Source organism: Neltuma alba, unplaced genomic scaffold (genome assembly GCF_004799145.2).
Source record: "Neltuma alba isolate B1F8T4 unplaced genomic scaffold, ASM479914v2 tig00012864_pilon, whole genome shotgun sequence".
Classification (NCBI taxonomy): domain Eukaryota; kingdom Viridiplantae; phylum Streptophyta; class Magnoliopsida; order Fabales; family Fabaceae; genus Neltuma; species Neltuma alba.
This window is the reverse complement of record NW_021637245.1, coordinates 243,674-269,697: the sequence shown is the minus strand read 5'-3', so window position 1 is coordinate 269,697 and position 26,024 is coordinate 243,674. Positions and strand designations below refer to the sequence as shown.

Genomic DNA, 26,024 nt, shown 5'->3' with positions numbered 1-26,024 from the left:
TTAAATAACCGAGTTTCTAATCCTTCAATGAATTTCAATTTCAATTTAAAAGCCTGATGAAAAATCAGGGCGCCTGAATTCGGGGAAACCCGAAGGACCCCCACCGAACCCGAACCTTGGAACTCCATATTCCATGGGACCCACGGTGCCAAATCGAAGAAGGATGAGTGAGGATCGAGGAGGTGGGGAGAAAACGGGACTTGCACCTACAAAAGGCAGCGTAATTTCCATGGCGTGATGGATAGATGGAAAGGCGAGAAAAAGAGACGGAATGAGACTTGCGGCAACGTTTAGAATTTTAACGCAATAGAAACAGAAGAGAGGCACGGCCACATACATCATTTCAGAGGTGGAAGAGCCACCTTCACCGTTCCTGGCACTCTCTTCCGTTCATACCCCTCACCATCTTCCTTGCCCAATTGCAGCTGATTTATCTTCCATTTCCTGCAATCGGCTTGTTCTTAGTTATTCGGGGAGGAGGCTCGGATATTGAGTCGGGACTAGTTCGAGTTGTTTGATCTGTTTTCAGCTGTATTGGGTTCTTGGAGGAGGTGATGGAAGAGAGCCGAGTTTGCCAGGGGAGCTTGATTAGATCCCTTCTCTCAATTCTTCAATGGTGGGCTTTCAATGTGACTGTAATTATCATGAACAAGTGGATCTTCCAGGTATTTTTCCGGTTCTTTTGTTTATCCGCCCGGAGAAAGTTTTCTCAATTTTCCCTATTGAATTTTTGTCATAATTTTTATGCTTCATTCCGCCCTTCCCCTCCTTTTATTTCTGATAAAGTATGTCGCCATATATTGTTTGGCACCGTTTATTCCCGTAACTAGTTTTATAACCTTGATCCCGCAATCAGTTACATTCTGTCATTTTTAAGTTAATTATATTCATAGCTCTGCACTTGTGTGTGCAGTTTGATTTGAAACAATGAGGGACTACTATTATTTCATCACTTGGGACAACTATCCGTTTTCTATTGTAATTGTTAGCCAGAATTCACCCCATAAAATGCTGAAACTTGATCCGTTAAATTCTCAGAATCTGGAAAGATATGAAATTACCAGAGTGAAAAGAACTCTAGGAAGATATAACTTTTTAAATTCCTATAACTGAATTCTTCAGACTTTCTTTATTGTATAACATACTTTTTGATCAATGAAATTCTAGTTTTTGGTCAACAATATGTTGTTCATGGAGCTAGACCTGTTTCACAACTGTGATTCTCTTAAATGATCTATAAGCTGTATCCAAACACGTTTATAATTCACTTAACCAGCCTTTAGAATGACGTTTGAATGTGTCACCATGTCACCGATATCTAGAAGCAGAAGACATGTTTATAATTTCCCTATTATTTAGATCGTTTTATGTTCCTGTTTCATCAGTTTTATTAAAATTTTTGTCAATCTTTCTGCATTTCCTTCTTCCACACCTTGGCCACTCAATCACCTTATTGAAAAATTTTATAAATCACGGCAAATGCTATAAATCTGAAATATCTTCGTCAAATTTTCCTTTCAGAAATTGGACTTCAAGTTTCCCCTCACAGTATCCTGTGTCCACTTCATCTGCTCTGCAATGGGAGGACACGTGGTAATTAAGGTGCTGAAACTTAAACCACTGATAACTGTTGACCCAGAAGATCGCTGGAGAAGAATATTTCCAATGTCTTTTGTGTTCTGCATTAACATAGTGTTGGGAAATGTGAGCTTAAGATACATTCCAGTATCTTTTATGCAGACAATAAAGTCGTTCACACCTGCAACCACTGGTAAGGTCCTGTAATTGGTAACACATCCCCCGTCATATTTATTTCTGGATTTCAACATTATTGAGAACAATTTCACAGATTATATTTAACTCTTGCAGTTGTTTTGCAATGGCTTGTATGGAGAAAGCAATTTGACTGGCGTATTTGGGCTTCTCTTGTACCCATTGTTGGTGGGATACTTCTCACATCCATCACAGAGCTCAGTTTTAATATGTTAGGATTTTTCGCTGCATTATTTGGCTGTTTCGCGACATCTACAAAGACCATCCTTGCGGAATCTCTTCTACATGGATATAAATTTGACAGGTAGGATCTGTGTATTTGACTTTTCTTCAACATTTAAATTTTACTATTCTTTTGTGCTTTTGCTTCTTCATATCTTTCTGGTCTTTTTCCTATGTAAACCTAACACTTGTTTATGTGTTTGCATTACCCACTACTGTTCTTGCTGAAGAATAGGTTTAAAATCATTTGTCCCCAGTGTAGAACTCCAAAATATTACATATTGGAGCTTAGCCAATTGTTAGGTGCTACTGCACTGGTTCCGGCATAAATTAAAGATGATAGTAAAAGGATTATGTGTGTGATATGATTGACTTAGTTGTTCATAGTGCATAACAACCTGATGCACATTCGGCTAAACTTAAGTGGTAGTTACACCAGAAACAGTCGTGGCATATGGGAGATTTTATCTCAAAGTCCTTGCTCTGTTTGAAAGTTAGGAACTTTAAGATCCGCCATTCTAGAACTAATGATTTTATCTAATGACATAATTTCAATTGCATATTAGATATGTTATTTGGTTAGAAATGAGGATTGCAGATGCATCTCATTTAGTTTTTTAATTGCATAAAATAATATTAGATCTAGGCAGGTTTAAACCTTTCTTGGTTGGGGGGAACATCCCTTTGTATATTGGTTTTAAAATGAATAGATCGCAAACAATATCAAGAATGAAAATTATAATTTGTAGCTAAGCAGCTTGTGTTGAAATTATCAGTTTCTTTTCTTCCATTTTGGTGATGCTGTATGTCTGTATTTTTTGTTATTGGCTGGTTTCTATGAACTCCTTGGGTTTGATTTTGCTGTAATATGGAAGCTGATATATCTTTTGTGTATCTTCAGCATAAACACAGTTTATTACATGGCACCTTTTGCAACCATGATCATGGCTATACCTGCAATATTAGTCGAAGGCAATGGAGTTATCGATTGGCTTAATACTCATCCTTATCCTTGGTCGGCCCTCACCATTATTTTAGGCTCAGGGGTTATGGCTTTCTGTCTTAACTTTTCGATCTTTTACGTGATTCACTCCACGACTGCTGTCACATTTAATGTTGCCGGAAACCTCAAGGTGAGATTTGAGACAGGTTTATTTTGTCATCATCTTCACGCATGAATTCACCATTTTCATCATGAGATGGTTCAACTCATTAGTTTAACTGAGAATCTGTTGGCACATTTTCATTATTTCTACAAAGATGACTGTCCTCTATTTTTCTGTTTCAACAACCTAGCTTCTTGATAATTTGATTTGTTTCTCTATTGTTTAGGCCAAAAAAAAAAAACCTTTTTTATCAAACTAAGTATGAAATCACACTTCTTGAGCAGGTTGCAGTTGCGGTCCTTGTTTCTTGGCTGATATTTAAGAACCCAATTTCGGCTTCAAATGCTTTTGGATGTGCCGTGACTCTCGTTGGATGTACTTTCTATGGCTACGTCAGGCAATTGCTATCCCAACAGCCACCAACAGTTCCAGGAACACCCCGAACCCCTCGAACACCTATGTCTAAAATGGAGCTGCTTCCTCTTGTAAATGATAAACTCGATGATAAAGTATAGTTTTTCTTGCCATGTGAACTTCTCTGCCGGTTGCCTCGGGGCAGTAGATGGCTAAAGGTACAAGGAAAAAGGGTGTTCAGTTATTTGCTCCGTTAGATTATCAGCTCCGCAGATGTCCACCTTAGTCCTGCGGCTTCATTATTCACCAAAATTCTTCTCTCTTAATAGGAATTCTGCTTTTTTGCGCTCCATCTTATCTTACGGTGAGCGGGGGTTAAAAGACCTGTGGCTAATTCATAATATGTGATTCTTACATGTTAATTCACAATGGCTTCTGCAGTAGGACGATCACGACACACCGGAACTTTATAATTACTTGTCTCTTTTTTTTGGGACCTGGTTATAATTACTTTTTGTAGGACAATGTGTCTACAGATTCTCAGCTTTGATTGATTTGATTCCGGACAAATTCAACTACAAGTTCTCTACGACTCCTAAACATTCCGTCGTTATAATCTTCTAAAATGGTCATAAAATAATTTACTAAAGAAAATACAAACGAAGCCTTAGATCCAGAACAATCCATAGTCATTCAACACTCAGATAAACTGACATGGATATGTTAAATTATAGTACCCTCAAATCACATATCATTAGTACAGGGATGTGGTTAGTAGATACAGGGCGAAACCGAAAAGATGCAACATTAACATGGTAGGTTAATCTTCGCGCTTATTACTTTTGTGAGACAATCCTAAATTAACAAGTGAGTAAAGCTTAAGCCAGTAGCCAGAAGTTCTTCTGCCATCTAGTGCTGATAAAGTAGCCATTGGTTCCTTGGCTTCGCTTCCTCACTCCTATCGCCAGGCAATCAGCGTTGTTGATGCACTGCTCTACAAATTCCTCTGTGCTGCTGCTGCTGGTTCCACATAAGCTGACAGAAACAAAGCTGATTAAAATACTCTTTAAGATTTAATTCCGCTAGTTTGATATCTATGGTTGGGATCTGCTTAAAAATTCTCACCAGTTGAAGAGCAGGGAAGGTGGCTTCTTTTGGCCCAATACCAAGACAGATACCTCAAGCTTCTTGACTTGGCTCAAAACTGTGGCCAGCCTTGGCCCTTGAATTACAAGTGCTTCCACTTCCACCTGTGACAGTCACACCAACACATTATTATAATTCTCAATAAAATAAAATAGAGCAGACGTGGAGAAGAAAAGCTGAAAACTCTGAACAGCTCCCCTGATATCTCTCTGGATACAGAGAGCAAAGGTAGCGGTGGAGGCAGCAAAACTGAGACAGACTGACTCTTGCCCTCGGAACAAGAGAAAAAAATCATGGCTAAAGAAACCTTCAAAAAGAAAAAGGAGCGCCAATTTCCTCTTTTTGAACAGCTTTGAAATGTTTAAAGTAACAAGATTCAAGATCTAGCAAGCACAAGTTACTAACCCTTGGCCTCGCTCTAGAGCTAGGAATCCGAAAATAAACTAAAAAAGAACATGCAAGAGGGAATAACAGAGTCTGTGTTCAAGACCATGCCCACCCAACCTCTAATCTTGAGAAGTAAAGGCTAAAATAACATTTATAAAAAAAAAAAAAAAAAAAAGAGGAATAAGAGTTCAAACGTGAAACAGATGTACCTCGGGCTTGCAATCTTTGCAAAGGGAGCCTAGATAGTTGACAAGATAAGTTGAACAAGAAGAAGAATCAGATCCCCTGTTTGGAGGGACAATGTGAAGAAGGGTGAGCAAATCACCCTTATTGGCTACATGGGTGAGTGCCCACATCATAGCATGCTTGGAATGTGCAGTGGGATCGACCACCACCATCACTCTCTTCCTAACCGTCATGCCACTGTCTTCATTCCCATACATACTACTAAATCCTTCCATTTGACTCACGCTTCCCTCACACCCACCACAGCTATAGTTGTTGCTCGCACTCCACCTGCTTGAAGTTGATCTCCAGGCCTCCTTCGCACTTAACTGTCTCAAAAATGAACCTGAGCTTTGCATCCCTCTCTTTTATACACGTACTCCTTAATCCTTGCGCCTGATTTATCACGAGCTGAAGAGAAATAACGAGTGGTGAGTAGGGTGCTAGAGTGTGGCAGAGGTCATAACAAGTTATTCCCTGGAGAGAGGGAGGGAGGGGGAGAGAGAGATGGGGAAGGACTTGGGATTGGAATGAAGGGATGATGCAAGGTTAGGGTAAGGAGGGGTTATGATTCATCTGAGGGCAGGTTGGAGCGTCACGGGAATCGCTGGCTAGTCGTAGCTTTATTGTAGAGAGATGGAGTGATGAATGGAAAGTGGTGCAGGGTGTTTTGATGATGAAACAGAGGATCTTTGTACGATCTCTTTCGTCTATTTCTCTATTTCAGATTTTCAGATTCCCGATGTACAACACCACTTTGACATATTTTGTCATTAAGAGCTTCTTTGCATATAAAACAAGCAAATTACCCATTTCCCATGATGGGTTACCTGATGCCACATGATGCACATGATCATCCTCAGTGGTCCTTCTTTGGTCTTTCGAACTGCCATCACCTCTTAACATGAGCGTGATTCCCTCTCTAATACGGCTCCCTTTGCTTCCGCCTTTGTGAGTCCTTTTGGCGGGCAACCATACTCTTCTTTGTATTTTCATATCATTATTATGGTGAGATGAGATGGTTCCTCCTCTTAATTATACTATCATCAATTTGTGTACATATACACACGTATTTTCCGAAGAAGTAACAAAAATGAGCCTGAGTCTGTCGGCGCCTCATCATCGTTCTAGTTTTTGGTCGAAGCAAGCTAAAAGCAAATTTCAGCCACTTCAATAGGAAGCATCGAGAGGGCAAAAAAATTTATTGGCGTCAGAGCTACATGGGCTATAGTAGGCATGAATGGCCATTGTAGCAGACCATAATTGAAGTTTCGCAGGAAGAAACAGGCAAGAGAAAGCACGTAAACACCTCAACATGTTAATAATCTATAACCATAGTCATAAAATACTCCAGAAGTACTAGATCTCCCTCTGCGGGTAATCCCATAATCCTTATCCCTGATTATCCCGCGGAATTTCCCCTTATTTAAACCCAATAGGGCATTTGGGGGATCACCACAGCGTTAAGGCCAAAATTTTTTCAATGAAAACATCCAGAGTAAAAAACAAAAAACAAACATATAATGGGTTTCTTTACTTACGGTGCACTCGTCAGTTGTCAGTGCACAGTAAAAGAATCCTGAGCAGTGACAGGTTATATAATAATAGATATAATAACAAAGGCAAATTCGAAAAAAAAAGAAAAAGGAATTGATTGTAAATAGTTTATACAGTGCAGATGAAGGAGGGGTGTCAGAGTTGGGACCCCTCGTGAATTGGGTTTTGTTTGCGTTTGGAAGATGATGAGTTATGATGGAAGACGAAGTCGCACTCACTTCTCTCACAGCGGTCGTACTTGCAAATTATTGCTCCCGGGAAACTCGCTCAACCCACTTTACCTTTTTACCTTCACACATTTCTCTTATTTACCATCCAAACCTCTCTGATTCTTTCTTCATTAAACTAGGCAATTTCTTTTAGTATTGTTCATTTTGGAGCAGTGCTTCGTACCTTAGCCGAACATCGCTGCATTATCTAGTCGTTAATTAATTAAAATTAACACCGAAAGTTTCTGCATGCACATGAACGATTAATTATACATAAATGTATTGCTATTCCATGGCCCTACAGGGATGAAGAGGCTGCCGGTACAATATCCAGTGTATTTACTTTGCTTCATTCACTGCACTTTAATTCAATTGGAATGGTTGTTCTGGGTTGGGGTTCCAGAGTGGAAGGAAAATGGCGAGTCAGACCAATATCGCTCCAACGACCTTTCATCCTGAAAGTTTGAGCCTTTCTTTCACCAAAAGTTAAAAAAAAAAAAAAAAAAGCTTGAGCCTTTGTGAATTGGGAATGACAGTCGACAGGGAATTGATTGGATATTGAGACGATCAGAGAGGGATTCAAATTAATAGAATACAGACGAATTAGCGTTCAGCGACATGCATCTTCGCAACTCGTGACGAGATTTAAATATATTGTGCCATCAACATACTATTGTGGATACATGGGCAATGATTAATCGGCAAACACAGTTCATCTAATAGTCTATACTAGTGCTTGCTATGATATTAAAATATACTGATCAGTCTTTTCGGGGATGGTGAGTTACGGTCTTAACTTGCCGTCTTGGCCAAATAAAAACAGTAAGCTAAATTATTCTTGCATGAAAGGAGCAGGGAGAAGTCTGGGGGAAATCTGAAATGGTTCGTCGTGTAGTATATAGTACCGCTTAAAATAATTATAAACAAATTTTCAATTATAATTTATAAAATATGAAAAAAATTTAATTTCAGTTTGCGTACAATGTCCAGAGAAGACAATACAAAGAAAACAAGTGGTAAGGGTTTGAACAGAGGAAGAAAGGCAGAGAGAGAGAGAGAGAGAGTGAGGGGGTCATAATGAAGCAGGGCGACTCATTTCAAAGGCTCACAGTCACAGCTCTGGAGGACCAAACCAAACAGAACAAAAAATGAAGCGCAAGGATGAAGTTGAATGTCAGGTTTTGGCAAAGCAAAGCAAGAGCAAGCAATCGCAGACTTGTCCGCAATAGGCTTCAATAATCATGACAGCTTATTAAGTACACCCATTTGCTTCCTAATACAGCCGCGTCAGGACGGCAAGGCTTTTGGCATCATACAATCATGATTCCCTTGAAATCAAATTTGTTATCATCATTTCACCCCCCAAGAAAAAAGTAGTTATGAAAATCCAAAGATATAGTTGATATTTCTAAAAGTGAAGCTAAACACCAAAGTATGGGGAAATTCTAAAAGAGATGACACTTCCAGATTGAGAGCCAAAATCTTGATCTTTTCAGAATATTTTTAGAAGTTTTCAAAGTGAAGCGACGAGGTCCCCAAGTGACCCCCTCCCTTTTTTCAGTAGCGGTAAATGACAATAAGCTGACCCTTCCATGTCGCCGGTAAGACTCAAGTGTTAGGAACTGGGGATTTGTCTCACCACATAGATCATCAGGAGACTCAGCCTTTGAGCAATAGAAATTTTCCTTCGTAGGTGATCACCAACACAAGATTTGGGAGGCCACAGAAAATTTGAAGCCAGGGAAAGTTCATCTATCATCCGCATACGCATTGCATGGACCATCCTACAACATATACAAGCTCAAATGATATTCTGTCCCTCGGGATCTCTTATTCATCCACTCGTTGCAGCACATTACACTGATTTCTCAAGACTATGCTCAGTTTCATTTTCGCGGAATTACAAGACGCTGTCTAGAGTTTGGGTAATCTACCTTCGTCCTCTGTCCTAGCAACAATTATTAGAGACGCTAGCTGCACGGGCATTTTCACCTCCGCCTGATTTCCCTGCCATTAGCAAGCGGCAACAGAGCGAGAAATCTACTTCATGGAAATATTTGACCCTTTAGTTTCAAGCTTAACGCCATATAGCCGTCGTAATAACGGTTTTTTATTGGGCTCACCATCACAACCAACCCCCCCCCAAAAAAAAGAAAAGAACTGACGAGATGAGAACATTTGAAACAGACGTGACAAGACCTATGAATGATGTCCAATTACAAATTTATGGAGGCATTTGCTCAGGCTGAACAACACCCCAGAAAATTAGTTGACAGGATTAATTAAGATATACTTGTGTTAAAAAAGAGGAAAGAAAACCTGGGCTTTCAATGATATCATTTTACAGAACCGGGCCAATTCCTACTTCGAATCCTAATCCGCTCAGCCTATTTCTTCTGGTTCAATTTACAATTGCCGCCCACGATCGGAGGGCCCCCATCCTATGCCGATCATCATTCTTGTGAGCTATGAATGTCTGGGTGTAAAGTGTGGGGAATGAATAAATTATTATTATTTTAACAAAATGAATAAATTATTAACTCTATGCCCAATCGTTCAATTACGTCAAGTTGCCATCCACCTTGTTGCTGGCAGCAACATACTTGGGGAAAATCTTCCTGTACAGATCTCCTTCACACAACAATGATATATCTTCACGCGACAACGTCATAGTACCCTTGCTCAAGTAATGTTGAGCAACCCGTGCCCTGCATCGAAAAATCATGCCAATTAAGACACTACTTAAGTGATGCCAGAATTAAATTTTTCCAGCCAATCGGAAGGGCTCGAAAAATATAGAATTGGCTTCGGCAACACGTACCTTCGCCTTCTAGTCTTTTCAGCACCTTGTGACATGCGGAAATCTTCTAAGCCGGCAATAAGGCGCAATGAAGATAGATATTCATTGAATGCAACACCTTTCAGGGCTAAGGATAATCTCGCAGGAACAATGGACTGGACTACATCGAACAGTGATGTTTGCATTTGGCTGTATCGAAGGCTCCCAAAAGTAAGGTTCGTGTATAAACATGACCAAAATACAGTATGAATAAATGAAAAGTACGATACAGGCCATTCGTGAAGATTAGATACAAGTTAAAATGAAAATAGAAGGGTGACTCCGCTTGGGATTACTTAATTATTCAATAATTTTCAATCGGCTTTGCTTTGACCTTAGAAGTGGATGACAACTGCGAGGTTTTCTTCCTGTTTTTTTTTTTTTTAAAAATCTTCTGTAGAATAATAATATCCAAGTCAACAGAAACTTGTACAAATCACTAAAGATGAAGGATGACTACCTTGCATGGAAATCTGTATAATCAAATCGGCAAATGACAAGAAAATTTGTATTAAATATAATATTGCAGCAAAAATACATACCTGCCTGGCAAATCATTTCTTGACCTGTTCTCTAAGTCCTTTTCAGTACAGGGGTTAGTACGGTTTGTGAGGCCCTGTCTAGATAAATGGCCCAAGGCCATTATGTTAGTAGTGGAAGCCAACATCTCCAAAGTCAAATCTACACAGTTATCGCGGCCTGACTTCAATCCCATATCTGACAAGTGCTTAGCGTAAAAACAAAACCCATGTTCAGCAACAGTGGATACCATCATTTGCTCATCATACCAATTAAATGTGCCTTCATTAAAAAGTGGAGATGGGGCTTCCAAAATATCCTGCAGATTCATCACTATCATAATACTGACATGGACAAAGAAGAAAAATTGGAAATTTTATTGCAGCCATTACAAGGAACTTACACAATCTTTTTGTTGGTAGTTGCTAAACAGCAAGTCAGCCTCTGATATTAGATTGCTCATACCACAAGCTAGTTTAACAACTTGAAAAGCACCTGGCTGTTCAGTGGCAACATGCTGTCTTAAATCTGTTCGACATTCACGAAGTTCTCTCCACAGCTTATGTATAACATCAGTCCCCGTTGATGGAAGGGGTTCGATAAAATGGGACTTCATTTTGAAATCCACCCGACTGCATTCATCCATCACATTATACACAGGTGTAGTTTCCATATTTTCATCAACTAAATCTTGCGAGATCTCTTTTTGAGAATATTCTGGTATTTTGGTACTTCCCAACAAATCATCATCTTGTGCTCGCTTGGTTAAGCAATTACAGACACGGAAAGTGAATGGTAGTGACTCGTTATTCACAGAGACTTCCACAGGATCAGCAAGATTGCCACAAGACACTGCTCCAGAGATAGTCTCCACTTCATTAATGGTCTCAGGAACGAAAGTTGATTCTGGAACGCAGGATACATCAAATGACTTGGATGTTTCATTTAAACACATACCATCAGCTGTTCCTAAACGTTTACTCAGGTCCACCTCAGACTCCTCCAATCCGGTACGCCGATTAAGAAATGGCGTGCTGCTATATTTATTATTAATTGGAAATTTAGATGGAGAATCACCGTTGTCTTCAAGAGATGGTCCATTGTTAGCATCATCACACATGTCTAGAGGATGCCCGTTATATAAACCCTCATCCTCAGAACCAGAGGACATCACTACAAGCTTCCTTTGAATCTTTCGATTAGAAGGTGCAACTGGGGTGCATGAAGAATTTGAAATCTCAGAAAGAGCATGAAATTGAGCCTCCAATTCGCTGTATTCTGTAACAGATCCATTCCTCTCAAGCATTTCTACTTTTTTGGCCTCTATGCAATCAGCTCCCATCTGCTGCGCCTCTGAATCACTTTGCTTTTCATTTACGTCAAACTGCTTCTCAACTGACCTCTGCAAACTAGAGTTTTCCTCCATTGTGGTTATTACCTTGGTAACTTCGTTCTCAATTAGTTCAGATAACTGAGAGGGAAAATCCCAGGGCATCATCTTGGGCAGTATCTGATGGCCAACCTCAAGGTCAAATGGAAGCGAGCTATACAATTTCTGTGCTTTTCTGTCTGGACATAAAGAGATTAAATCATAACTTTATTGTATGTCATGACCATGTAGAAACCAAAACCGCCCTCAAAACATAAAGAGTGCACAGGACAAAAAAGAAATAAAGGAGTATTAATTACAACTGAGCAGCAATCTCAAGACAAATCCTATACACGTGCAAAAAGAATCCCCTCTTGAAAAAATACTAAGTTTACCTGTTTTTCAGTAATACTACCATTCACAACTAAAAATTTGTATGACCTAACCCATCCTAACTTCAAATGTGGTTATACCCACTTTTTAAATATTTCCTCAGTCAATAAATGCATATAACAACCGTCGCTTAATATGCTATCACTGAAGATGGGAATTGAAGGTCTTAATTGTAAGAGAACACAGTACACAATGATGAAGGAGAATCATTATGGTTTTCATAGAAGATAATCATCATAACCATGCATGATTTAGTAACAAGCTTTCCGTGATGCACCTTTTCTTAATCTTTTACTCTGGAACCAGAACTGAAGATGCATGATGGTTTTGCGGATATCACCGCCACAAGATTGTATAAATTTCTCCAATATGAGAGGATGAATGTTGACTGCTTCTGTGACACAAACCTGCATTTAGATTCATTGCAACATTATAAAATTTCAGATTTCCTACCCTTTTCCCTTCTTTAAGAGGTAGGGGAGTCCTTAAGCACATACCATGTACAAGTGGCACAGCAACTCCTTTGCGGATGGCAATGAGAAAGAAACACACAATCTACTAAAATTATCTGGCAGCGCAGGATTATTGCCTGATTCAAAAGAATCATATAAAAAATGAACACTTTGATAAAAACTATACATTGAACAAAGAGTCATCGAATTAAAATGTCATCTTACTATTGCAGGTTAGTACAATTGGCCCCTTGGCTGTCTCTGCAATTTGTTGTATGGCAGCAATACATCCACGATCTTCAGGAAAAAGGATGTCCACATCCTCAATTAGAATTAATGTTTGGACTTTATCATACCCAATTAAGTTTCTGTGGCCGGGTAATGTCCAAGATCTTGCATCAGGGCAGACAGCTTCATCATCAGATATGGCTATTGGTCCAGCTACCCCTTCATTTAACGCATCAGATGCTTTGTTACAAGGCAAAGCCAGGCCTGAGGGTAACTTCCTCTTTTTCTTCATTGGTGAACTATTGGTGTGTTCCAATAACCTTGATATACAACATGTAAGATCCATTATTATAGGACAACTTAACGAAAAGGTTTCTCACCAGAAGCAGCTTAATTTTATTAGAATTAATTGAATAAAGGAGGACAATGTAATTAAGCAGTTTAACAAAAGCTTCATGTTCTCTTTCTCCTTAAACCTAGTTTTTCTGTTTTTTTCCAAATGGTGGTGAAGAATGAACAAAGAAACAGCCCAGCCCCACATCGTAAGCTTATCACCTAAGACATCTAGGGGAACCAAGTAACAAGTGCCATTTAATGCTTAGCCCATGCTTGATTTGACAACTACGTGGACTTCTAAAATTTAATTTCCTCTTCGTAGGTGAAGATTGACACTATAGACATCACAATTTCCTCTCCTGTTCCATGACATCACAACTAAAGCTTAAATCTCTAACAATTGACATCGAGACAACACAGGAAAACTTATTTGATTTGCATGTGTTCTAAGAAGTAAGAACACAATGGCTCATGCCATCCAACATATATTTTCGTTTAGTCAATGGGATGAAAGGCATCTCCTCATATAAAAGGAATGCTAAAATAAGTCAACTGATGATACAATTGCTAAGGTCCAACACTTTTGCATCATATTTCTACATGCATTGACAAGAAATTCTCACCTTTTGAACCCACGTGATCCAAGAGCATCTCCAAAGTGTTGCTTGACAGCAGTCCCATTCCGACAGTCTGATGCATTGAGCTGTTTACACAAGAGGTGCAATAAGGTACAGTGTAATTTTCTTAATAATAATAAGAATAAAAGCTAAAGGAAATTTTGGGTTAATATAAATATCTACTAATATATAAATTATGTAGCAAGCCAAATATGTAGCTTGGCTTGTGCATTGTACCCTTTGGATTGTGTGATATGGTCTTGTGTTTAATTATTTGAGTGATGGAGTGATTTGACTTTGATTTGAGAATAATTTGAATTGGATAGTAAAGTTCATTGTCTGACTGCTTTGTTATATGATTAAACGCAAATGATAACAGTGAGTTGACAAGAGAGTGGGTGGGATATATGACACATTTTATTAAAAATATTGCATCAAAGATTACACCGTAATTTTTAATGCTAATTGAGCACTGAGTTGCACGGGACGCACCAAAGTGCAATGCACATAAATTTAATAAATCTATATCTACATGCACCAAACAAAAAATGTAGGGCTAAGCTTGATTCCAAAGCGAGAAGAAAAACAGGCAAGCATAATAGAACATCAGAACAACCACTTCGATAAGTAATCACTTGGCCTCACATTCGCTAATGCTTTTCAAGGATTGAAAGCAACCACATGCATGAGATCAATGAATTCATGTAAATACATATGTAGGCCAATCAAAAAATATAACTAGCCACAACATCTTCGAAACAGATACATCTAAATGGCCAAAGGGAAAAAAAATACCTCTAGAACCTCAAACCCCTCCTCTTGTGCACAAGCATATACAGCCGCAGACTTCCCACACTACAACATGATATTTTTATGCCTTAGCCACCAATATGGATGCTACATAGAACAAAATATTTGATCTAGCAACAGATAGATAATGATGATGCTCTACAGCTGTATTAGAAACAGTGGCGGGTGAATGGGAAAGTTCAAACTTCACATACATATTTTTAATGAAAGTAACAGGAAAACATATTATCCTATCCTCAAACTGAACAACTAAGTAACATTAACCCAAATACCAGAATTCATTATGCCACAAAGAAATTTTATATACAAGAGCAATTGGGGTTTAACCAATTAGAATTCAACCCTACACCTTTCCTATAATTTATAATTGGACTACGAAGCAGTCAAAATTCATCTTTGTGCAAGCAATTTTTCAAGGGCTTAAAAGGATTGCAGTGTTAGCCAGACTATCAAACTCATTTCATTTACCATACCACTTCGACGAGTTGCATCTACTAGGAAGTTTACAAGAAGTTCCTTAAACCCTAGTCAAGTTACTGGGAGTGCTTCATCCATATTTTAACAAATAACAGCAGCCAACGTTTAAATAATGGTAGTCTTCAATTATAAATGATGAAGAAAAAACAATTTATGCAGACAAAATGTGTGCCATAGCTATAACAAAGAAGATTTTCACACACCCCTATTGGTCCAGTAATTAAGAGGACATTCTCCAGGGAGTCCTCCTCGGTCATGTCTTCTGAATCATAGTCATAATGAGAACAGACATAATCATGATCATCGTCATCGCCTTGCATATCAACTTTATCCCTATACAAGGCATCTTTCCTTCTCTGATAACGTCTTCCATGCCAGAGTTGTAACCAGTCACGCAAAAATTTCACAGACTCATCATTACCACATACCTATTAAAGTCAGAATTTAAAGCCGTGGAAAATTATCAGATATAACTTCAAAAATAAAAACAAAGCTAACCAAAAACGTCAAACCTCAAAGGCCTTTGTTGGCTTGTACTTGTATGTCCATAAGGTTCCCTCGGCCTTATCTCCACAACTATGGTAATACAACCTCATGCTGCAATGCACAGGACATGGGGGGAAAAAAACTGCCTGTCAGTGAAAAGCATTCCCGAACCAAAATCTAATATATGTAGGACATAATAAATGAGTCCTTCAATTGCTGGGCCATTACTAAAAAATATGCAATCAGAACTATAACTATTTTCTCTTGTTGACAATTGAAATTTTCTATTGCTGGACAGCCTAGAAACCCAAGTACAGCAGCAACTTAAAGTACAGAATGAACCCTTTAGAATTAGAAGATAAGCAAAAGAAAAGGAGGAAAGTAACCAGCAGAAATATAAAATTACAACCAAGAATTCATGCTCATCAAGATCTAGACACCAAAAAGGGAAAAATTTTAGTGGACATCATAACATGATCTCAGAAGTCACAACTTTCTAGCTTGAGCCAAAAATGCACAAATAAACCAATCAACTTGAATTCTACCTAGCCTAGGAATATCATAGGTGAGATCCAAGCAATTTTTTGATGACCTAAGTGTTAGAACAAGAACAGCCTTATTTACTAAATGGGGTAGGCTACACGGAATGCACAATAAAATTTTGCTTTATCTGAATCCAACTCTTAAACCATTAACCAAGAAATCTCAATTAATGACTGTCTCAAGTGTTCTTTTTTGTCTCTCAACCTCTCTTCATAGGGTAAAAGACTATCTGCTCACCCTTATTGACGACCAAAATGTTGTTAAAAAGATAAATGAACAGAAGGAAACAATCGCAACATGTTCTAATATTTAAAAACCTTGCGCTTCACAAAAAAGGAATCTTTCTTAACTAAGCAGTTAGCATATGCCTGGCAGATCAGAGAGGTCATAAGCTGAATATACGTATTGACAACACTTGGTAGCCCTAAATACCATTTGCAATATGAAGTCAAGTGTGGTTTTACATCATGCAGATTTACGTAAATACAGAATATGAACCTCTCTTGAAGAAATCTACTCTGTGGTTCAGGATCTGACTTTCTAAAAATGCCAGCTTGCTCAGTATCGGCTTTCATGTCCTGCTGATAATGTAATTGCCAACAGTAACAAATTAAAACAGAAGGAAAGAAAATATCTCCACCTTTAAAAAGCTTCCACTGATTACCTATAGGCATCTAAATCTCATATATCTTTTTTTTTTTTTTAATTTGTCCACAGGAATTACTGAAGAGCATGGACGGAAGGCACTTTCTAATATTACAACGAACACGTACCAATTCAGCTTCTAGTGATTGAAGGCTTGTTTGCCCTCCAGCCGGTCCAGCTGACTTTTCTACTTGAGGCTGCGTAGATTCTATAGATTGTTGATCTGAACCAGATGGGACATTTTGAGAATCTATACAGCCAGGGGGATAAAAAGTACTGTGAAGCTTATCAATATTTAAGGGCTCAATAGAACCCTCAAAAACAGAGGAAAATGAACTTTCTGGACAGCAATTTGCTTTGGCAGTCTGCCCCAAAAAAGTCCAGTTTTTCCAGTCTGGCAATGATGTATCATTGATATCCTGCATCAAAGAGTTTTGCTAAATTCTCAGACAGAAATAACAGAATTTTCAACGAAGGAGATACAAATCGCCCACTTTTGTCATAATAGGATGCTAACAACAAATGCGTAGGACAAGTAACGTACCTGATTATTTTCAAACACATGAATAGCAGCACGGGCAAGTACTTCCTCATCTTTCCTCCTCGCTCCACATAAACTGAGTTCCGATTCAGCTGCCTCATGAGGTTTCTTCCCAACCTTCCATGAAGAAAAAAAGGGATGTATTTGCCGTCCAGCAAACATCCTCGAATTTTCCTGATTAAATCATAGAAAGAGTGTCTATCACCAATCTTTAACAAGTCCCATGGAAGTAACAGCAAAACTGATGCCATAGTTATAATCAGAGAAAATAATTTGTCAGCGGTGAATGAAAATATCAATGCAGAAGGATTGCTTGCCAAATAAAGAACACAGCATCGATCAGATTCCAATAATGCAGGCAACCCATTAAAAACAAATAGAACAGTATGAGCCAGTCGTACGAACCTCAGCTGACAGTTTTGCCTCCAAACGCAAATCAGGGACTGCCATATTAATCTGTGCCACGTCGTTCACCATTTGCCGTGAGCTTGCCCCCTTAACCCCATTGGGTGACCGTTTCTTTGGCGTAGTATTCTGCAGCTGCTTCTCCTTTTGCTGTAAGGGAAAAAGAAAACAGTAGAAATGTCATATTATTAGGATTCGAACCTTCCGATTATCTAATTAGTCTAAATGCAAATATTATTTGGTCCCTTTTATGGAAGAAAAAGTACTCGAGTTTTATTACGATATCAATAACAATAAACTCAAAGTTGAATTTAACATCAGAAACTCCAGTCTGCTAAAATGCAGGTGTAATACAAGAACCCCAGGCTTAATTACTGTAGGCTGTTCGCACAAGACAGCTCAAGAAAATTGAATTGCTGAAATTTGACCTTGGAATTCTTGGATCGAGAAGTAACTTTTCGGTTGGAATTTCCCTTCTCATGCTCATTCACACAAAAATGTGCCTCTTCTTTCTCTTGTCGATCATCAAGGCAATTGTTCTCCTCCTTCTCATCGGCTCTGTCATCGGACTCTTGGGTCTTCTGTGGGATAATGTCGACTGAACCAACTTCAGGCGAACATTCCGGCGCTTGGGTGTGCCCATATTCTCTAGCGCAGTATTCTGCAGTTGCTTCTCCTTTTGCTGTGAGGGGAAGGAAAAGGTTACTTGAGTTTTACTACAATAAGAGTGGCAATCAAACTGAGAGTTGAGTTCATCAGTGAAATATCGATTCTCGAGTCCGCCAGGATAGAGGCGTAATGGAGGAATCACAGACGCAATTTATTTTCAACTATTCACAAATGAAAACTCGAGAAAATTGAATTGCTGAAATCTGACCTTGGAATTCTTGGTTCGAGGAGTAACTTTCAGTTTGGACTTTCCCTTCTTGTTCTCATTCGCACAACAGTGTGCCTCTTCTTCCTCTTGTTGATCATCAGCTCTGTCATCGGACTCTTGAGTTTTCTGAGGGAACAATGTCGACTGAACCAACTTCCGGCGATCATTCCGGCGCTTGGGTGTGGCCAGATTGTTTGGACTGAGCTCCACTGTAGAGCCGTCCATCTTAATAGAATACCCGTGAAATCGGACGGGATTCGGTAGAATGAATAATTAGGGCTTTGACATTGGGGGTAACGGTAAAAAGCGGGGTGCAGTAGAGGGGAATTAGAATGAACTTTCAGAGAAAGCAAATTGGAGGGAAAGACGACTTTGTTCCCGCCATCCGGGTTTAGGGCCTCGCCTCGGAGCGGTCAGGCCTTTCAATTCAAGGCCGTTATCATATGGGTCCAGTTATATATAAGATTATCAAATTATCAAATTTCAAATTTGGAAGATACAGAGCCTCTTTAGATAGTGCTCAAAAATTTTTCTCAAACACTTATGTTTTATAAATTATGATTAGAAAGCTATTTTTAAGTTATTTCAAACCAACCCATGGTAAAAAAAAATTTACCAGCTACTCTTGACTAAAAAGTTGAAGAATGATTCGCCACCCTTGCTAAAAAATTATCAAATTATGAATTGATTTTCGGCCAAAAAAAAAAATTATGAACTGATAATAAGAAGATCAGATAACGGATAATTGTTTGCGGACAAAAATAAAAGATATAGGATGATTTATGTGTTTGATAAGATAAATAAAAAAGAAATTCAATATGCGGGTGTGTGTTGGCAAGGGAAAAATCAAAACATGTTACTCATCCGATCATTAATATAAGACCTATTTAACTAATTTGATTAGATTAAGATAGTTAAATAAGTTAGCTAATTATAAGAAATATGATGTGGTTTTCCTAAAACACCATAATCATCTTTCTTAATGTCTTCTCTTCCTTTTCCGCTTGATTATGGTTGAGGGAATATTCATGAGGGTAATTTAGAAAAATTTAATAAATATGATAAATATGCTATATATTTAGGATCAAAATTAACTCAATAATTAGGTTCTATGTTAAAGATTGCGGGAGTAATTGTGATGTAAGCACGCGGACAATGCTAACCGTTGGCCAGTGGGAGCCTCGCCAAGTGTTTATAGAACAACAAACGCAACATGTTCTCTGGCCCCGCTGATATCAACAACTACAATTAAATTAATCACAAGTAATTAGATTATTAAATTAATGATGAGTAATAATAGCAAAAGATTATCAGCCATCAAAGTGTTCACATTTTGTGCTCATCAGCCTGATGAGCACGAAGTGCTCAGCACTCAAAACGATATGCTTTTTGAGTGCTGAGCGTTTTATTTTTTTTTACTTTATTTTTTTTGTTACAAACAAATTTATACTATCTCAAATTATTAATATAAAAATTAGCTTGATATTTAATTTAGTTTTAAATAGATTTTAATTCACTTTACTTCTCATATATATTTATTTTTTACTACAGTCCTTATGATAATTGCACGTATTAAAGATTTAATCAATTAGTAGCTCTAGTTAATACACGTAACTAGTGAAAAGTATTTTGGAGAAAACAACACTTATCTATTACAAATGACTAATTTAGCTAATTTTGTTAATATATTTGAATTAGTTAAACTAACTCTTATATTAAGGATCAGAGGAAGTATGTATTAAAATTATTTTTTGTTAACATTTATCTGGCACTCAAAAATATTTTTTAAATGTTTTTAATATCTTAAAGTATTTTATGATTCATTTAGTATCTTAAAATATTTTTTACGTGCATTTAATGTTTTTAAAAAAATTTATTTCTTGATATTGTATCACAAAGTATTTTAAAATACTGAAAAATATTTCAGGATATTAGATAGATAATAAAATACTTTAGAATACCAGACCTTAAAATATGTTTTTAGGTAAGTCCAGTCACAAAGCATCTTAGAATAATGAACACGTGAAAAAATATTTTAGGTACCAAATAGATTACAAAATACTTTAAAATACTAAATTCTTAAATATTTTTTCAAATGCACTGTCAAAAAATATTTTAGAACACTAAATACATATGAGAAAATATTTCAGGATATGATAAAATATTTTAAAATATTGAATATATCTAAAAAAATACTTTGGAGTATTAGATAAACTTTAACCAAAAATAATTCTCATACATTTTTTTTGTGATGAAAAAAATAAAAAATAAAAGTCCCTGGACGTTTTGAGTGCTGAGCACTCCGTGCTCATCATAATGCGGATCCGTCAAAAAAGTTTATGACTCGAGGCTAAGATAAATACGGAATAAAGAGTCTGTTTGGATCGGCGATTAGAAAAGTAACTTAAAAGTAGCTTGCGGAGAAGTGAAGTTGAGTAGAAGCTAAATTGGATAAGTTGAATTATGTTTGGATTGGAGTTTAGAAAAGCTAGTTTGCAAAAATGAGATTGGTAATAGGTTGTTTGGATTATAGTTGAATAAAAGTAAGTTTGGTTGTAAAATGACCAAAATGGGTATGAATTTTAATAAATAAAAACAGATAAAAAAATGATTTCACATGATACAATGAAATTAAAATAAATTAATATGAAGAAGTCAAATTTAATAAGTGAATTAAATTTTAAATTTTTAGAAAAATCATAAAAAATATTTTAAATATAAAATGAAACATGATAAAAAAATAAATTGAAATAATACAATTAATTTAATTTAATTTAATATAACAAATAAAATTTAATAAGTAAATTAAAATTGAAAACATAAGAAAAATATAAAAAAATTACTGCCAGTGGTTGTAAATTATGGAAGATATTAAAAAAGGAAGAGCAAATGAAGTCCAGAGGCGAGAGAATATTATACGTGGACCCTTCCTGATTGGAAATAATAAGGAGGAGTGAGAAATAATGAGGAGGAATAGTGCCATAAGGGAGAGAACAATATGGTGGGAAAAGGTTATCTGACACACTTGCAGAAATAAGTTCTTCCAACTGAGTCATAAGCTCCCTCCTCCAACTCATTCTAATTGTGCGTTGAGCTAGCTTAAAATCCAATAAGCTTAATGTATTTGAAGCCCTACCAAACATCATCAAACACTGTAATATGGCTTATCTTGAAATTAAGCCACATTTGGGCCAGCAAACGTTAACCTAATCAGGCACAAAATAATTAGGGAACTAGCCTTTGGACACGTCAAGATGCGATTGCGAACCAATACTGACCAATTTCAGCAAACACAGCATACAAACTAAAATTTACTAATACACAGAATCATAAATTTAAAATAAGCCTGTTTCGTTTTTCCTTCTCAAGAAAAAGTTAGAATTCGAAATCTTAACATTTTTTTATTAAATTGATGACAACTTGTTATTGCTGATTTGCTTGCTTGTAAATTCGGCTTCAGTACATAATTTCAAGCAAAATGTCACTAGATTTTATATTAAGAATTAAAAAAGCAATGCATATAATCTTTTATACCCTTGGTTGTATAAGCAAAGGTATATCTTAGCACCCAATCGCCTTTTTTTTTAATGGTGTATCTATCACTTTATTTTTAATTTTTAATATATTCAATATTTTAATCTTATTTTTGATATATCTAACATATTAAATCTTAGATGTAACTAAAAAAATAATGTTGAGATGCTGGATATATATTAAAAAAACAAATAAGATCATCATACTAGGTAGACCATTAAAAAAAAAAAATCAAAATACTGGAAGATTTTTATTTTTTTTAAAAAAAGGCGAATTCCAAGCTTAGAGCCATCGGTTTGAGCGGGTTCCGGTTGAGGAGCCCTCGGATGCCGGTGGTGGAGCCGATTGCAGGTAATTAGATGCTTTGATTTCACCCCGAAAAAAATTTAAAATGCTTGATTGTTTTGATGGCCTTAAAATCTGGGAAAACCGAAAAGCCGCGGATCCGAACCAACACCTAGTCTGCATGTGGGCCATACCTGACTGTCCCGCCATTTCAAAAGCAACCTCCGAAATTACCATGACATCCTCGCTTCCAGCAGGCCCCGGAACATATGTCATCAGCCATCCACCACAAAAACTATTAGAAAATATGTAATGTTCGTAATATTCATCTCCAGTCTTCAAAAATTTCTTTTGCTGCTCCTCTGTCGCAATAAAAAATACTCCTCCGGTCCTTATTATAAGACTCAATTTGACTTTTTATTTGGTCCTAATTATAAGACCCAATCCATTTTGTCTCTTATATTTATGCATTTTTTTCCAAGATAATCCTTCTAATAATGATAGTTTTAGCCAATATACTTAATTAGCAAGGATATTTTAGGAATGACAACACTTATTTATGATAAATAACCAACTTAACTTACTTCCTTAATCTCCTCAAATAAGTCAATTGGGTCTTATAATTAGGACCGGAGGAGTATAACTTTTGTTCTGAAAAGAAAAGAAATACATATTTTAATGTTGTTTGTTTATACTACATTTTCGGGCCGAGGAACTCTAATTAGCTTGAAAGCACACGGGGGCAAACTAGTCCAGCTGGACGCCAATGTTGGAAACTCTCCATCACGAAGAATGTGACGGAGAGGCCAGTGTAGCGACAAGGTACACCGCTTTTAATCTTTCTGTTCAACAATCCTAGCCTTTTTTCTCACTCAAATTTTCACTCATCCTCCAAAGTCCTAGCTCTCTCCTTCTTGCTTTCGACGCTGGCTTGAAAAGAAAACGCAATCAATCCTTTAAGCCCCCGAATTCCCCTTCCTCGTAGGGGAAAATTCCGACCCTTCTAAATCCACCTCCGATAAGCTTTGCCCCTCGAATCTTTCATCTTTCTGGAAATACTCTTCAGCAGTACATCATATTTCCCTCCTTCGGTTAATCTTTCTGGACTTGCCGGTTTTACCAGCTCGAAGGCCAAAACGTTTCTTTTGCGAGCGGGAAAAGGAGGTTCGTTTGGCCTTCTCTTTCAACTTCAAAGGCAAATCCTGCGCAGAAAAGATATTCATTTTCGGGTTTTCTGGGTGTTTATCACTGTTGATAGCATAGCATCTTCATCTAGTTTCTCTCTCCCTGAAGGGGTGCGGCTAGATAAAGACGTTACCACAATGCCAAATAAAGCATCCGCCTTGCGAAGCACTGTCATTTTGTTACTTTTGCAGGTTTTGAATTTGATCAATGTCGGTGATGTCAGTTGTAAATCTACAATCGAGCCCTGCTCCAACTCTGACTCCTGCAATGCTCTGCTCGGATATACCCTCTACACTGACCTAAAGGTCTCTGAGGTGGCCTCCCTCTTTCAAATCGACCCAATTGCTCTTCTCACTGCTAATGCCATTGACATTTCTTATCCCGACGTGGAGCATCACATTCTTCCCTCTCGGCTCTTCCTCAAAATCCCTATGACTTGTTCGTGTGTTGATGGAATTCGCAAATCAGTATCGACCCACTACAAAACTCGTCCCTCTGATACTCTATCTTCGATCGCGGATTCAATATATGGGGGTCTGGTGTCTGCTGACCAGCTTAGGGAAGCCAATTCGATAAGTGACCCTTCTGTACTGGATGCGGGTCAGAATCTTGTGGTGCCGCTACCATGCACTTGCTTCAATGGTACCGATAACACTTTGCCTGCAATCTACCTGTCGTATGTGGTCCAGCCAATCGATACTTTGGCCGCGATCGCCGCGAGGTATTTCACCACTCTGACTGACTTGATGAACGTCAATGCCATGGGAAGTTCAGCTATCAACGATGGCGATATTCTCGCTATACCCATACCCGGTAATTTCTGGTTCTATTTCTGCTCGCAGAGTTTAGCCTTTACCCTTTAAGTACCTATGTTCTTCCTTTTGAACTCGTAATAATTCTGAATGCACCTGATGAGTTTTCCTGGTTAAGCTCTTATTAGAAGCTCACTGTAATGCTAACAAATTGGGAAATAACATATGTCATGCTAATTTTACTTCAATCTTTAGTGCTTAAACCCCAAACTAATCGGTGCGCTGTTCAATTTCTGTTTCTGTTTGTCATGTTACAGCTTGCGCGTCAAATTTCCCAAAATTTGCCTCTGATCATGGCCTGCTTGTACCTAACGGAAGCTACGCCGTCACAGCTGGTCACTGTGTACTATGTAGCTGTGGGCCACGAAATTTAAAGTACTGAGCAACTCTGTTTGTGGTTTCCAGTCTTTTTTTATTATACACCCGGCTTCCGTTAAATAGACTGCTAACTGGGGTTTCTCCGCAGTTTATACTGTATGCCTGCTTCTCTGGCTGTTTCTTGTTCAAGCATGCAATGTAAAAGAAGCAATCTCATGCTCGGAAATGTTACAGCCCAACAGGGTGGTGGCGGCTGCAGTGTTAATTCTTGCAATTATAACGGTTTTGCTAATGGCACTATAATAACAGCGTATGTCTATCCTGTGCCTGCTGGCTTTTGTCCCAGTGATTTGCAATATGAACTTTCTGGCTGGACTTGGACTTGAATTGTAAGCTTATTCTATCTTTCTCACCCTGCAGGTTGTCTACATCTCTTCAACCTCGATGTCCTGGTAAGCATGATGTTCAGTTTTTCGTTTTCACGCACCGAAATAGAGAGAGATTCTGAATCACTGTAATCATTGTATTCCATTCAGTGTCGATGAGTATTTTCCTCCATTTTTAGACGTTCGTTTGCTGATCAATTATGTTACTCAGTTCTGATGTGCCTGCTGTGATTTCATGATGTAGGGCCGCAGCAATTTCCTCCACTCACGGCACCGCCTACTACAGTTCCGAGAGCTTCAATATTTGCGCCAGCACCATCACCTGTGTCAAATGGAGCTGGTCCTTTATCACCCAAATCATCAGTGGTACCGGCGACGGGGTCATTTCCAGGGGTCCACCCTGCAAATGGCCCGATTAGTGGCCTTACTTCTGGTGCTTCCCATGCTTGCTCTTTAGTGAATCCTTTGCCTGCTTTGACATCTTCGCTTGTGTTCTTGCTTGTCAAGTTGATGATCTCCATGGGATTGTAATTTATAGTCTCAGTTTTGAGCCAAGATGGTGTGTCTCCTTTGTCTTAGTTTCAAATATCTATCTTTAGTTGCATTTCCTTCCTCTTTTTGCTTTGGCTATATTTGTACGAAACGGGTCCTTTAGTGGTTATTATTGTAACTCACCGAATTTAGTGACCAAATTGCGCGGGGTGGATGCTTTGTTTAAGGCGAATTGGAAGTTGGTTTCTGACTTTCTGTAGCACGGTCAGCTTCAGATATGTAACTTCGTCAATATTTGCTCGTGATATCGTGATCTTCCTGCGTGCTCTTCTTAATCCTAAATGTAAAAATTTGATAACTAATTTATGGAGTTTGAAATAATTAGTTAAATCAATTATTTGTAGAAATATGTATTATTTGAAAATATCTTTTTATTACTAGCATCAAGAACTGCGCTTTAATGAAAAACTGTTCCTATAATTAATAGGTAGAGTTT

General features: G+C 37.8%; 4 protein-coding genes across 7 annotated transcripts; 2 read left to right on the top strand and 2 right to left on the bottom strand.

Annotated features, from left to right (window-relative positions):
• The first annotated feature begins 226 nt into the window (after positions 1-226).
• LOC114731907 (UDP-galactose transporter 1) lies at positions 227-3,944 on the top strand. Its single transcript, XM_028919163.1, has 5 exons — positions 227-665; positions 1,522-1,771; positions 1,870-2,077; positions 2,897-3,128; positions 3,386-3,944. Exons 1-5 carry the CDS (start codon positions 555-557, stop codon positions 3,614-3,616), a joined length of 1,032 nt encoding a protein of 343 aa, XP_028774996.1. The 5' UTR covers positions 227-554; the 3' UTR covers positions 3,617-3,944.
• A 181-nt stretch (positions 3,945-4,125) lies between these two features.
• On the bottom strand, positions 4,126-6,545 carry LOC114731908 (uncharacterized). The gene is made up of 3 exons (XM_028919164.1): positions 5,198-6,545; positions 4,581-4,705; positions 4,126-4,490 (listed from the first exon to the last, which is right to left on the bottom strand). The coding sequence occupies exons 1-3, from the start codon at positions 5,570-5,572 to the stop codon at positions 4,334-4,336; spliced, it is 657 nt and encodes a 218-aa protein (XP_028774997.1). The 5' UTR covers positions 5,573-6,545; the 3' UTR covers positions 4,126-4,333.
• Positions 6,546-8,011: 1,466 nt separating this feature from the next.
• LOC114731905 (uncharacterized) lies at positions 8,012-18,887 on the bottom strand. Of its 4 annotated transcripts, XM_028919161.1 has the most exons (18): positions 18,517-18,606; positions 18,068-18,321; positions 17,640-17,789; positions 17,238-17,408; positions 16,822-17,112; positions 16,547-16,629; positions 15,532-15,616; positions 15,223-15,447; positions 14,528-14,587; positions 13,739-13,818; positions 12,777-13,099; positions 12,597-12,688; positions 12,377-12,506; positions 10,741-11,906; positions 10,361-10,656; positions 9,777-9,968; positions 9,561-9,687; positions 8,012-9,070 (listed from the first exon to the last, which is right to left on the bottom strand). In XM_028919161.1, the coding sequence occupies exons 3-18, from the start codon at positions 17,709-17,711 to the stop codon at positions 9,020-9,022; spliced, it is 3,444 nt and encodes a 1,147-aa protein (XP_028774994.1). In that variant the 5' UTR covers positions 17,712-17,789; positions 18,068-18,321; positions 18,517-18,606; the 3' UTR covers positions 8,012-9,019. The 4 variants fall into 4 exon arrangements, with proteins under 4 accessions (XP_028774994.1, XP_028774990.1, XP_028774992.1 ...); XM_028919157.1 differs by lacking the exon at positions 18,068-18,321 and having other exon boundaries at positions 18,517-18,887; XM_028919159.1 differs by lacking the exon at positions 18,068-18,321 and having other exon boundaries at positions 16,547-16,626; positions 18,517-18,887.
• Positions 18,888-23,412: 4,525 nt separating this feature from the next.
• LOC114731906 (lysM domain-containing GPI-anchored protein 1) lies at positions 23,413-25,833 on the top strand. The gene is made up of 5 exons (XM_028919162.1): positions 23,413-24,333; positions 24,590-24,707; positions 24,799-24,960; positions 25,071-25,102; positions 25,281-25,833. Exons 1-5 carry the CDS (start codon positions 23,658-23,660, stop codon positions 25,565-25,567), a joined length of 1,275 nt encoding a protein of 424 aa, XP_028774995.1. The 5' UTR covers positions 23,413-23,657; the 3' UTR covers positions 25,568-25,833.
• Positions 25,834-26,024: the final 191 nt, after the last annotated feature.

Coding starts and splice junctions, on each gene's coding strand:
- LOC114731907 (XM_028919163.1), top strand. CDS start 555: ATGGAAGAGAGCCGAGTTTGCCAGGGGAGCTTGATTAGATCCCTTCTC. Junction 1,772..1,869: donor GTTCACACCTGCAACCACTG/GTAAGGTCCTGT, acceptor TAACTCTTGCAG/TTGTTTTGCAATGGCTTGTA. Junction 3,129..3,385: donor ATGTTGCCGGAAACCTCAAG/GTGAGATTTGAG, acceptor CTTCTTGAGCAG/GTTGCAGTTGCGGTCCTTGT.
- LOC114731908 (XM_028919164.1), bottom strand. CDS start 5,572: ATGCAAAGCTCAGGTTCATTTTTGAGACAGTTAAGTGCGAAGGAGGCC. Junction 4,706..5,197: donor GCAAAGATTGCAAGCCCGAG/GTACATCTGTTT, acceptor TGACTGTCACAG/GTGGAAGTGGAAGCACTTGT. Junction 4,491..4,580: donor CCTTCCCTGCTCTTCAACTG/GTGAGAATTTTT, acceptor TGTTTCTGTCAG/CTTATGTGGAACCAGCAGCA.
- LOC114731905 (XM_028919157.1), bottom strand. CDS start 18,741: ATGGACGGCTCTACAGTGGAGCTCAGTCCAAACAATCTGGCCACACCC. Junction 12,689..12,776: donor AATTGTACTAACCTGCAATA/GTAAGATGACAT, acceptor CTTTTGAATCAG/GCAATAATCCTGCGCTGCCA. Junction 9,688..9,776: donor GTGTTGCCGAAGCCAATTCT/ATATTTTTCGAG, acceptor TTTTCGATGCAG/GGCACGGGTTGCTCAACATT.
- LOC114731906 (XM_028919162.1), top strand. CDS start 23,658: ATGCCAAATAAAGCATCCGCCTTGCGAAGCACTGTCATTTTGTTACTT. Junction 24,334..24,589: donor TCTCGCTATACCCATACCCG/GTAATTTCTGGT, acceptor GTCATGTTACAG/CTTGCGCGTCAAATTTCCCA. Junction 25,103..25,280: donor TCTTCAACCTCGATGTCCTG/GTAAGCATGATG, acceptor TTCATGATGTAG/GGCCGCAGCAATTTCCTCCA.